This window comes from Molothrus aeneus, chromosome 2 (assembly GCF_037042795.1).
Source record: "Molothrus aeneus isolate 106 chromosome 2, BPBGC_Maene_1.0, whole genome shotgun sequence".
In the NCBI taxonomy this organism is placed as follows: domain Eukaryota; kingdom Metazoa; phylum Chordata; class Aves; order Passeriformes; family Icteridae; genus Molothrus; species Molothrus aeneus.
Window position 1 is genome coordinate 99,961,621 of NC_089647.1, and position 12,394 is coordinate 99,974,014.

Below are 12,394 nucleotides of genomic sequence, written 5' to 3' on the forward strand. Positions count from 1 at the left end.
TACCCTTCATCTGGGTACCACTGCCAATATTGATGACTGACTGCTGATAAGTTATCAGGTGGTAATAAATATGGGGGAGGGGGTAGGGAATGAATACTTGAACTAAGTACATTCTTGAAGAACTAACAAGAATGTGAAGGTGAGAGGGGTTAAACAAGTTGGTGTGTTTCCATCACACAAACTGTAGCAGTTAGTGAAGGGAGCTCACAGCACCAAGAACTTTATGACAAATTGAAGAAGGTGCTCAGACACAGAAGTACATCCTGGGAAACTTCAACAGAAAATACAAGTAGGAAAGGCTATTAAGAACTAATTCACTACTCAGCAATTCGTGCCTTAGTCTATTTCCTCTTAACATTACACAAACAGTCACTTAATGGATCTGTAATGATTTTCTTTTGTTTAAGTATTCTTTACAGCTCTTCATCTTTAAGGTACTTCAGACACCAATGCCTGTAACATTATTAATTTTGTTGTGTATTTAATTAATAATATTGTGTATTTATCGATATATATGTATGTGTGTACATATATATATTTGGCAATATGAGTATTCAGGGCCAAATAATTACTTTGTTGCACATAATTAAAATCTGAATGGTCAGAAACAAACACATGACAAACCTGCTAGAAATATGTTTTGCATTTGGAATCACACCATATTTCAGTCTGGTAGTTCTGAAGTATTCTGAGAAGCAGATACTAACTCAAAATACTAAAAATTCTCCACATGTGAAAAACGTATTTTAACAACTCTCTTCATCAAACCCAGAATTTACATAGCAGCAGTTGACACAAAACCAAGTTTCCATAGAAAATAGTCCAAATTGGAAGTTCAATTTAATATAAACCCTGACTTTTACAGGATTTATAAACTAAAATACAGGTATAGGGAGTAGTTTTATACTTGATCAACAGGCAATACAACTAAGAATGAAAAACACAGAAGCCCAATGTGGGATTCCAGTGGTGCTGTGATAAACGGCTACATTTCAAGTTAATCAGAATTATTTAATAAACATTGGCAACTGAAAATCTCCTAAAGATGGGGAAAGGAAGGGTAATCAGAGTAAAGCTACCAGGGTTAAGGAAAAGTCTCACATTGGAAAAAGCTATATTTCCCTTGGCCAAAGACTTTTAACTTGAAGTTATATTAATCTGAAATTATATTCTCTGTAAAAAGAGAATGTTTGTTGCTTGGAAAGAAAAATAGTAATGAATTCCTAGAAATATATTTTTTCTTTAGACCAGCCCCAAAAAAGTAGTGAAAATAAAGTTCAAAAACAGTAACAATGAGAAAAATATAGTTATTCTACTTTATGTACAATTAACTGTATTTGCAGGAGACAAACTGGAATATATAACTAATCTGTTACATCTGTTTTCATATAAAGAGCAAAAGATTTTAAGAGAATGAACAGATTATTTTTCTCCCATCTTTGTAACCTGCAACAGGACTTCTGGTTAAAATAATCCCTACAAAGAGTAAAGAAGGACTTAAACTGAATCATAACACAAGCAGTAAATAAGTGCATGTATTTCCTTTCTAGAAAAATAGGGTAGCAAATCTGTGTGTAATGGCTGACCTTGTTCATGACAAGAACTTTAATGTGCAGGGATCTGCATGTATTCTGAAGGGATTAAAAAAAACAGCTACCAGGGTAAAGCATACCTTGTGTTTCCCCATCCTACTAACACTACGTCCAACAAAGACTACCAAGTGGAACACAGACAGCTTGTAGAAGAATTAAGCAATTAATTAATAGGAGAAAATAAAAAATTGAAAGTTCACATAGGGGGAAATAGAGCAACTTGGATCTAGCAGCTAGGCAGTAAACCTCAGTACACTTTAAAAAATAAAGGTGAACCATCCCTGTTAAAACATATGTTCACTGACTTGCACACAAGACTTGATGATTCCCCCAGCACACCAGAATTTTTGATTCCCATTCAGACAGACGTTCAAGGACCTTAACAGTGTACATTTCAGTAAGGAAAAAAAACACTGAACAAAATCAGATAAACCCAAAACAACCAGCATAGGATGGAGAAATATGGAGAAATGATGTTTTTCTATACCACTGAACCCCTTCACATCAAATTTTTTTTTTAAATGGTAGACATGCAATCCATCATTCTTCAGTGATAATAACAAACAACTAAAGCATTCAAAGTGAAAAAAACAATGTTCTTATACTTTATTCTGTATGTTTCTATGGCACTACTATTACTGCTTTGTCAGCTTGGAAATGTTCCACAGTAAGCAGCCTATAGCAGAAAAGCAGGTCTAAGAACTAATCAGAACTATACCTGAGCAAGTCTCAAAGAAGAGAGTCTAGCTTCTGGATTTCAGCAATGAAAAAGTAAAGAAGTGAACATGCATCAGGTATGAGAAAAAAAATTAATGGTTAATAAATAAAAAGAAGGAATGAAAGACACATGAACAACACTAAGTTAAATTAACATGATCTACAATCATCTAGGTGTGAACACAGAACAGCCACTTGCATTTACTAGCAGAACAAGAAGTCACAGTAGGTTACAACATCAACATGCCAAACCAAACGAAAAGAGCAGCTAACATCATCCTACTGCACACTTAGGACAACTAGCTGAAACTACATGCTAAGCATGCTGAAAAATACCTTCTAGAAGCTTAAAGGAACAGGAGGTTTCTGAGTCCCAGCCTACCATGCTGACACTTAGGCCAGAGAAGTTGGATGTGCTTACCTCCTGTAAAAGATCTGCTTGTTCAATGGCTTTAAGAACATTTTTCTTGGATGTCTCCTGGACTTCCCCTCCTAAAAGGAACTCATCCAAAATGAAATAGGCTTTTTCAAAATTGAAGATGATATCAAGTTCACAGACCTAAAAAGAACATCAGGCATTATTGCAAAGTGGAAGGATACTCTCACTTGAGGTATATCCTCTCACAAAACTTAACTTGTTCACAGCTTCACCAAACTTTACCAAATCAAGATGTTAGCCTAAGGCTGTAACCTTGTAAGGACTGGGGCAATAATAAAAATCACACCCTGGAGGAAAAAAAAAATCAGATTTTTTCTTCAGTTAAAAACAGCTACAGCAACCTCTGCAAAAAGCTTTCACTGTTAAAAAGGCTTCAATTCACAGCAGTCTGTAAGACACAGCTCCTCAAGACACAAAAGAACGTTACCTATAAAAGTTCTCTTGCTGCCTGCAGTATGCAAAGGCAGCTCACACAATCTTACAGAAAGATATAAAAATAAATAATCTCAGATTTCTTGTTCAGTCTGCATTTCATAGTCAGAAGGACTACGAAGGAAGGCAGAATGAGCACCAGTTTTTCCAGGAGTGTTCATGTACATTACTGTAGCAGTTTGTGTTTGCTGTCTGGGTAAGCAAATGTCTCTCACACCTTTCCTTACCATTCCTGCCACTTCACAACCAGCTGCCTCCTTTGGAAGCAGATGTAAGAGGTGCTCACACTAAAGCAGTGCCAGGGAGAAGAAAAGCTTCCTGCTAAGAGTAAGATTTTACCTGCCCCAAGCGAGACTACTATGAAATGAAACAAATACAGGCAATTAACACCAGATTAATGAAAGTTCTTCTACAAATCAATAATTTCATTTTGTATTTTAATAGAGGCAACCATCAGCTTAGTTTGACCAAGCAAGCCACACAAAATGTATTAAATACACCTTTCAATTACTAGTTGGTTATGTTCTTGTAAAAATGTTGTGGGCATAAAAAGAAATGACAAAACATAAAGAAACTTAACTCACACTGCCAAAATACTTGTCAAGAAGTTCTACATAGCGATGAATTATTTCCAGAGTTATTAGTTCATTGTCCTGATCTTCAATAGCACAGCAGAAATAGAGGCTTGCATATCTGTAATAACAAAATAATCCTGATGTTAGCATACAAGCATAAGCAAAATGAATGCACTTGAGGAGTATCACATTCTCAGCAGTCCTTCATACTCAACTCCAGCATACTGGCACCCAAATCACAACCAAGCAAGTCCTACCAAAGAATGGCTGACAGACCAGAAGACACACACATGTACATGGGAGTTATGTCTCCGAGTCAAGCATGACTTCACTCTTGGCCATCCTTTAGCTGACAGAACTAAAATAGCCAAAGAGGTGGGTGGAAAACTAAATATATTTGATTTTGTGGCATCATGACAGAGTTCTGAGATGACATACCTTCTCTTCTCTCTGTAACATCCATACACCAGTATATTAATCAACTGATCCCATGTTAAACTTTCATCATGTAAGCTATACATAGATAATACCTCAAGAAAGATAGACTGAATTAGCAATTAGGGTTTGGTCTTTATAGAGAATTTTAAAAACTCAAAAACTCCAAAACCAACACCAAAGTCATCCACCCCAACTACTACTAAGTCAACAATGCAATCCCTACTAACTGTCCTAGCATCAGATAGATGAGAGGCCATCAAATAGTTTCTAGCAATCCACTTCCATCTTGGAAGACAGGGAAGTCATAACTTCAGATATGATCCAGTTCCACTTTAACAAAAAGACCATCCAATTCTACTGTGCTCTATTATATATTTGTTCAACCCAAGTTTAAAGAAATCTAATTAAAAAAAGAAAAAAACAAAGCAGGAATGAAAGCTGAAAATCCCATTTAATCTTTTCTAACATGCCAAAACCATATGCCTTTCAGTCACACATGGCACAAACCAGATTTCAAGTGCCACCTGTTGTAACTGCTAATTTACATAAACCAGAAACAGCTTTTGTTTGCCTATAGAGGGGACAACTGGCCCATTAAGCACTCCTGTGCAGCCAACCCTACTGAAAAATAAGTCATCCAGATATGAATATCTAGTTTAAGGTGCATAGTTGTTTCCCATACAGAGAAATCCATCCATCTTTTAAACATTAAACATATTTTATCAGCTGGGACTTGTCAGACTTTTAGAAGTTAGAAATTCTGAAAAAACCCTGCTGTATTTTCAGTTATGTTGAAATTTATCTCCAAGATACCTATCCAGTACCATTTATGATCTGAAAATGTCCCCCCTTCTCCCACTCTGCTCCAAATCAAATTGCTATGGATTCAACATGAAAGATTAATCAGAATAGCTCTTACACAAAATCTTTAAACTACTATAAAATATTATTGCCTATCCTACCACAAAACATGATGGGGGAAGAGAGGAAGACACCTCCGGTGAAGGACACCTTCATTCCCTCTCTTTCATCTATTCACCACGGGGATGCATCAGCTCATCACAAGTCCTATCTGAGCACAGTTCTTTTGATTTTGCATTGTTCTGTTTATGCCTCACTAATTTTTCAAGGACATTTACAGTCATTGTAGTAGCTTGCAACATTCAATCTGTATAAGGAACCTAAACTATTTCTAAAAGTATTGGAAAGAAATATTATAAAGAAAAAACATGCTTTCAAACTTACTGAGAAATTTGTAAGTCAAGCTCCATGTTATCATATTTCATTGTAGCAAAAAAGAGCATTGACACATTATTTGTTATTTGCACTAATCACCAGCACTCAGGCCAAATCCATCTAAACAAAGCCTTTCATCACCTGCAGAAGAGCAGCACTGATTATGATCAAGTGCAGTTCAACTGTTTCCTTATAGTGCTTAAACACAAGTTGAACCATGTACCAGCAGACCTCATCAAATCAAATTTGATTCAAATATTTTAAGTTTATCCACATGGGACTCCCTCTCTGCTCCTCTAATACTTAGGAGTCTCTCTTGACACAGAGAACTATTTTATGGAAAAAGAAGGGAGGAGGGGAGAGAGGGAGTCCAACACAAAATACTTTCTCAGATCATGGTCTGCTCTCAGTGTCCTCATTTAAGAGAGCACAAAACATACTTTCAAAAGACTGTGTTTGGCAGCTAGCAAGTAGACTGCACATTCAAGCCCTGCCAACTGCAGTTCTGGAGAAATAAGACTAAGAAACAACTACTACTCAGTGGATATCAACACAAAATGGAGGCCTGGGTATCTATTATTATATGCAGAGAATATTTTGGTATTTATTTTTTAAGTAGCAACCACGACTAATGGATCACTACTCAACAAAAGAAAACAAATGCAGATTTAATGAGCCTGAATGGCAAAAGGCAGAAGAGTAAAAACAAGTCATACCAAAGGGCATGAGCATACTACAAAGGAATGCTTCAGATCCAAATTCTCAGAGGCATAATTTTAATTTTTTTCCCCTGTAGGAAGGGCTTCAGAAAAAAAAAAGTGCTCACTAATAATCCACAGCAGACACTGGAAGTTTTGCCAAGTGCAAAAGTTTACATGGACAGTATCCACACAAAGACAAGTAGATTACTCTGGCTCAAAAAGATTTCTGCTCTGCAGAAACAGCTTCTTCCTAATGAGCCTGACAGAAACCTTTCAGATGCACCCAAAGAAAAGGCAGCCCTGATAGAAAAGTACATACCCAGAAGTAAATAAAGTGGAGTCTGTAAGAAACATTCTGCCTTTTTTATTCCTATTGTAGTTCTGGTCTTTTTTTTATCTCACTAGACATTATTAAAATAATAATCAGACTCAATTCAGCTGCTTACCCTCATTTAGGAAAACATTTTATGACAAATATCCTCCACCTATCAGAAAGGGGACCAAAACCAGAGAGACCAAAAACTGTTTGGACCAAATCACCTGAAAATGTAATACAGGATTAAAGAACAAAAAGGTAACACAGCAGGTATAAATACTTATGCAAATTCCTGCCTTTAGACAGATGGCCTCAAGATTATTCTTTTTTGATAGGAAACAAATCCATGCATCTTTCCCTCAAGAGTTGCAATAATTCAGCAGTGGGAAGACTCAAAACAGGCAGGCAGTATTTCAGCAGAGTTCTCCTCTTCTGTTCTCACAGCCAAGTTCAGTAACTCTGCTGAGAGATCAGGTCACTGTGGGCAGAGCACAACTTACAAATCCTACCAGCTCGGTGGCGTTCTCCTTCTAGATGAGAGAACACCCGCTTGAAGTCATCCCTGCAAGTTCAGCACCAGATAAGCCTGCAAACAAGCCCTAAGTCTGTCAGCATCTAAGTCACTTTGCATGTAGATCCTAATTGTGGAAGTTTAAAGCTTACAAAGCTTGGTAGGAACAGAACAGAACTCCAAATGACAATGGGGAGGCAGACAAGTGTTTAATGAGCCCAAGAATCTGGGGTTGCCTGATAGCTAACCCAATGAAAATTGGGACAACTAATAAGCTGTGCTTGACCCAAGTTTTTTTTTTTTCCTTGTCCCACAACTTTACACATTTCTTTAAAAAAACATGAACTTCTGAGGCTCCAGGACATAGTCTATCAAAGTGAAGCACTTTTCCAGTTCCTTATTTCAGCAAGGCCATAGCCCCCAGCAGCTTCAAAATGAACAAGAATTTGATTCTGCTAATTCTCTAAGAAAAAGCTGTTGCCTCTTGATACTGAGGTCCTCCTGGTGCCACACAAACTAAAACTCTGTACAAAGAAGACTTGATCTAATTAAATTTATCAAGTCCAAGTATCTAATTCACTAAAATCACTGCATTCAGCCAGTTTTACAAAGCTACCTAACTAACATCATAGTAATACTTTCAAGAGGTACGACTGGCTGCTAAGTGATACATAAGAAAAACCAGGGATCATGCCAAGCTGGGCACATCCCACTGGCCACATGGCTGTACCTTCAGTTCACAACACTTTAAGAGACACAGTACCTGCACAATGGGCTCTTTCATTGCTTCTTTCAGTGGAGGGACAGTAGAAAGAAAGTTTTAAAACTTATTCAGTTTTAAGTCTTTAACATAACCTCTGATTATGGTTATGTGGTGCAAAAGTAAAAGACAACTGCCACATCAAGAACAGCAAAAGCTATTGTAGTTTCATAATATCCTACTCCAAATACAGTTCCAAACTGACACATAAAAGCAAAGCCACAATCCTTAATCAAATAACTAAATAACTAAACTATGTCCCATGAATGAAGCTAAACAAATGCTAACAAAGTAAAAGTTATATAAAATAAGTTTTTCTTCAAGTCCTGACTTTAACTGCAATATACTACACAGTGAAAATAACTCATATTGCCAGAAATTAAAATGGTTAACGGAAGAAGTCTTCCAAGAAAAAAAATTAGAAATTTTAACATTTAACACATTTTTTCTGTCATGGGGGGAAAGCTACAGGAACTTCTACCCTATATGCTCCAAAACCACTATGTTACTTTTTAAATGACAAACTGTGAAGAGCAAACACATCAGCTGTGTTTGTTAAGTTTCTAATCAGCTGTCTGCAGATGACTCCCCCTCTATTTTCATAAACCATAATTGTGGTTGGCTTCCCATATTTAATTTTTTATTTTCCCAGCAAGTCACTTCAAATCTCTATGCTTCTTGAAGTTAGAAGCCCCCATTCTCTTTTTAATCTTCTGGTGTCTATCAGCCTGAAAAACTATCTTCCAAAGCAGCTACAGAATACATAGAAGCCAATTCACACACCATGACAAAAGCTGGGCACCTTTCTGTCTGTGTTCTGTAGTGCTGAAGGAAAAAAACTTTAGAAGGCAAAGACTGAGCCTGTGTTGCAACCATTATAAATGGTACATGTATGAAACCAGAGGGAAATAAAAGCTACATGACCTACATTTAGATGAATTTTAAGATCTATTTCCTTGAAAATTCAGAAAACATCCTATAAAGACAAAATGCTACAGAGCTAAGGAGGCTAATCAAAATAGCCCAGCAGTCTTAATAAATGTTAAGTATCATAAGGAAGTCAAAGCTAATGTCTTGCCAACTGCTGCATTTAAATTCATTTTATTGCTTCAAAAAGGTATGATGAGACCCTGAATACAGTTCTGATACTGCCAATCATTCTTTGAGCTGCAATATCCAGGTTCAATTCTCCTACATTTGAACATTTGAACAACAAACACACTCTAAAAACAAAAACAGCACTAAAATTTCAAGAATTTAAGATGCAAAATAGCAATAAGCACATACTTTCAGAACTTACATTGTAAAACATTTGCACCAGCAGGTTCAGATCATTCCCAGCAATAGATCAGACAAGAACAAATCTTAGCAGAGATCCTCTAGAGATGCTCAAGAGGAACTGCGAGCACCTTTTGCAATTTCTCAAGCCACAGAGTTCCTTTACGTGTGTTTTGCTTTGAGCTACCACCTTCTCAGCTACAAAAAGTCACCCTTTACAAAGAAATCTGATTGCTCATCAGAAAGCTGGTGCTCATCATCTTTAACTATGATGCAATGATGGGAACAAGTCCCACAAACCTAAGAGCTGTTAGTGTTACCAGATACAGACATTTAAACTATCACCTCTTACACCTAGTCCTTCTGGTGATGTTTCAGTGAAAAAAAAAAGTTGAGATGTTCATTAGCTTGGTACAAGCTCATCTTCAGCAGTTTCACAGGCTCTCTGTGCCAGACTGGTCTGCAGAGAGTGAAATAAGCTACTGCAGTCAGCTGTGCACACCAGCAGTCCAGCAGACAGACTGCAGCACTTAGACCATTTTTAGCCAGACATAGATGTCTCCCAGCAAATTTCTTCATTCTCCTTGACCGCAGGACGCACAACACACCACTGAGATGCAAGAACTCCACAACATTGAGCAACTCAAACAGTCCTACCCCAATTTCCACCAGCTCCCTAAACACAAAAGGACATGGCAAGGAGTAGCTAACAGCAACAAACTGGGAGGGAAAGCAGCTGTGTGGAAGCATCCCCAGAACAACTACTGCCGTTCAAGACTGGGTAAGGAGGGAAACGGACTGGCCTACTAATGGCTCATTTTTCTGATTTAGTCCCATGAAAAGGCACTTGCAGGCATTAATACAGAAGGAAGCACAGCAAGTGTTTGAGCAAGCTTGTCTACATACGTGTTCAAGGAGTTTTGTGAGGCAGTCAAGAGGCAGAAGAAACTGTGTATGCTATTAGCACAGCTTCATGCATTGTTTCTCCTCGTGTTGAAGAACTGCATGCACCAGGCAGACCAGCAATACTCACATGCATATCTTTACACAAACCAATGTATATATGAGAGCAGCACTGAAAACATCTAAACATATTTGATACTACTCATTTCTTATCCTGGAGAAGAGTTACAAATTGCTCATTTCTGCTCCAGTCCTTTCTGTCCTATCTACAGAGAATACAATAATATTTACTGTGGGGCACAAACTATCTACCATCTCCACGAGAAAACAGGAATGCATAAACATTCTCAGGTTTACAACTAACTAGGGAGAGAGATAACTCAAGGCTTTGTAGCACCACCTTTAGCTGGAAGAGATGCAGCATACCACATCAGGAGGAGGATTACTGTTATTTCTGGAGAAGAATTATTCTCACACCACTACACACTGATACATTCTAAAGATCAGCACAAAGGTAAAAAATGCCTGCCTAATACTCCTACAAAGGTTAGGGAACACTTGAAAAATGAAATTATCATGAAGAAAATTATACAGTACTTTCATCAAAAGAAAGCTAGCCATTATTTTTTCAACAATGAAAAATCGTTTTCTGTACATACATGGGGAAAAAAAAAAAAAAAGCAACACCCAAACCAAGTACTATGAAAAACTATGTCCTTATTTCTAGAAGCCTTTAAAAGCAAGTTACATTTTCAGGTGATTTATGAAGCCACTTCTTGAGGTAAATATTTATGAAATTTTTATCACTTATTAAATCTGAAATGTGTACAAATACGAAGCATGTACGTACTGCGTGAATCTAAACAGACTACCAAGAAGAACTGCCACTCCTTATAAAAATAGGAAGAAAGCTCATTTCTTCAGTACATTTCTAAATGCATGAGTGATTTTCCACACATGAATGACTCCTGCTTGGTTATCAAATTAGATGCAAGAGAAAAGTCAGTCTTCTCTGTAACCAGCAGAGGGAAGTAAAAAAAAAAACCAACAACAAAACAAGAACAACCTTCATTATTTTCTTGCTACTTAATACACAGTTTGTAATGTATGGCAATTACGAGGTTAGTGAGACAGAACCACCTTTTGTAGACAATCTTCAGGTCTCTCCATTCGAGGAAGCTGCACATTTTCGGTTTGCGGGCTAATACTGTTTGGACAAGTTCCCTTGTGATCTTCTTCTTTTCTTTGTCAGATAATGGGACATACCACTTCTGGAGTCTCAGTTTCCCCTGGCGACTAAAAAGCAACATAAACTGCATCTGTTGAATTGGAAGGAGGGGGAAAAAAGAAAAGCATTAATCTCAGTCTCCGAGTTTCAAAAAGATCTGAGAAAAACCAAGCAGAAAGCAAGTCGGACATCCAAAACCCTAACTACATTACATATTTCTATAGCACTGGCAGATGTTACACAAGATTTAGAAGTAGCAATGATACAAAGGATTCTGCAGAGCAAGGTCAGTCAAGCCCAAGGCAGAAGAAAGCGCACACAAGTTTCAGAAGGGGTGTCAGAACCACGGGCTGGGGAGTGAATATACCCCAATTTCAGACCAGCGACATCCAGCACTCCTATGGTTTTATTTGGGTTTTCTACCCAAAATGACAGAAAAACATTACAGCAGACTCTTCCAATACCCAACCTCATTTCCAATTCAGCCGATTAGAGCCTTAGAGGAGCAATTTGCACTTAAAATCTTTCTGAAAAGCCTCGGAATACTTTAAAAGACATCAAACCTCCCAGCGGAGAGTCCTACGGCACAGAAAAGCCCAGTCTTTTCCCACGTTACACAAAAGGAGAGATTAAGTGCTTTCCCTGCGGTCCTATGTTCCAGGTCTCGCTTCCTCCAAAGGAGTGATGTTGCAATTATATTTTAAGAGGAACTTGCCGGGCTGTGTTTTCCAGCAGCCGTAACATTAAATGAAAAGGCTCAGGCTTTTTTCTTTTGCCTTTTTGCTCGAAGTTGTATAGGGCTGGAGAAGTTTCCCAGACAATATGACAGACAAGAAATACGATGCTAAAGCCCAGCCTGGTCCCGGGTGACAAGCGTGACCAGCGCCAGCCGCGACGAGCGGCGGCCGCGCCCGCAGCGGCTCCGCGGTGCCAGGGCGGGGGCAGAGCCCCGCAGCCCCCGCAGCCTCCCAACATCCCGCCTCGCCTCCCCGCCGTCCCCTGCACCGCCCCGGCTCCCCCGGCGCGGAGCGGGCGGCTCGGGAGGAGAGCCCGGCTCCGCGCGGCTGTGCTCACCGTGCCCGGGGATAGCGGAGCTGAGGCGGAGAAGAAGCAGGCACCTCTGCCCACAGCGGTACTGCCGATGCTGCTGCCGCCGCGGCCGCCGAGCGGGACTGAGGGAGGGGTCGGGAGGGGACGGGAGGTGCCGCCGCCGCGAGCGCGCGCGCGCCTCAACGGCCGCCCCCCCTCGGGCAGGTCAGGGGCGGGAC

The 12,394-nt window shown here is 39.0% G+C and overlaps 1 protein-coding gene across 3 annotated transcripts in view; it reads right to left on the bottom strand.

Annotated features, from left to right (window-relative positions):
• Window positions 1-12,345, bottom strand: part of AP1S2 (adaptor related protein complex 1 subunit sigma 2) — a 30,949-nt gene extending 18,604 nt beyond the window's left edge. For 2 of the 3 annotated variants that reach the window (XM_066545390.1, XM_066545391.1), the window contains exons 1-4: window positions 12,201-12,345; window positions 11,039-11,217; window positions 3,765-3,873; window positions 2,731-2,868 (exon numbers count right to left, since the gene is read on the bottom strand). In XM_066545390.1, the coding sequence (XP_066401487.1) occupies window positions 2,731-2,868; window positions 3,765-3,873; window positions 11,039-11,217 (426 nt within the window). In that variant the 5' untranslated portion in view covers window positions 12,201-12,345. The remainder of the gene's footprint in view (window positions 1-2,730; window positions 2,869-3,764; window positions 3,874-11,038; window positions 11,218-12,200) is intronic. The other variant, XR_010783202.1, reaches the window with a different exon arrangement.
• Between the last annotated feature and the right edge of the window lie 49 nt (window positions 12,346-12,394).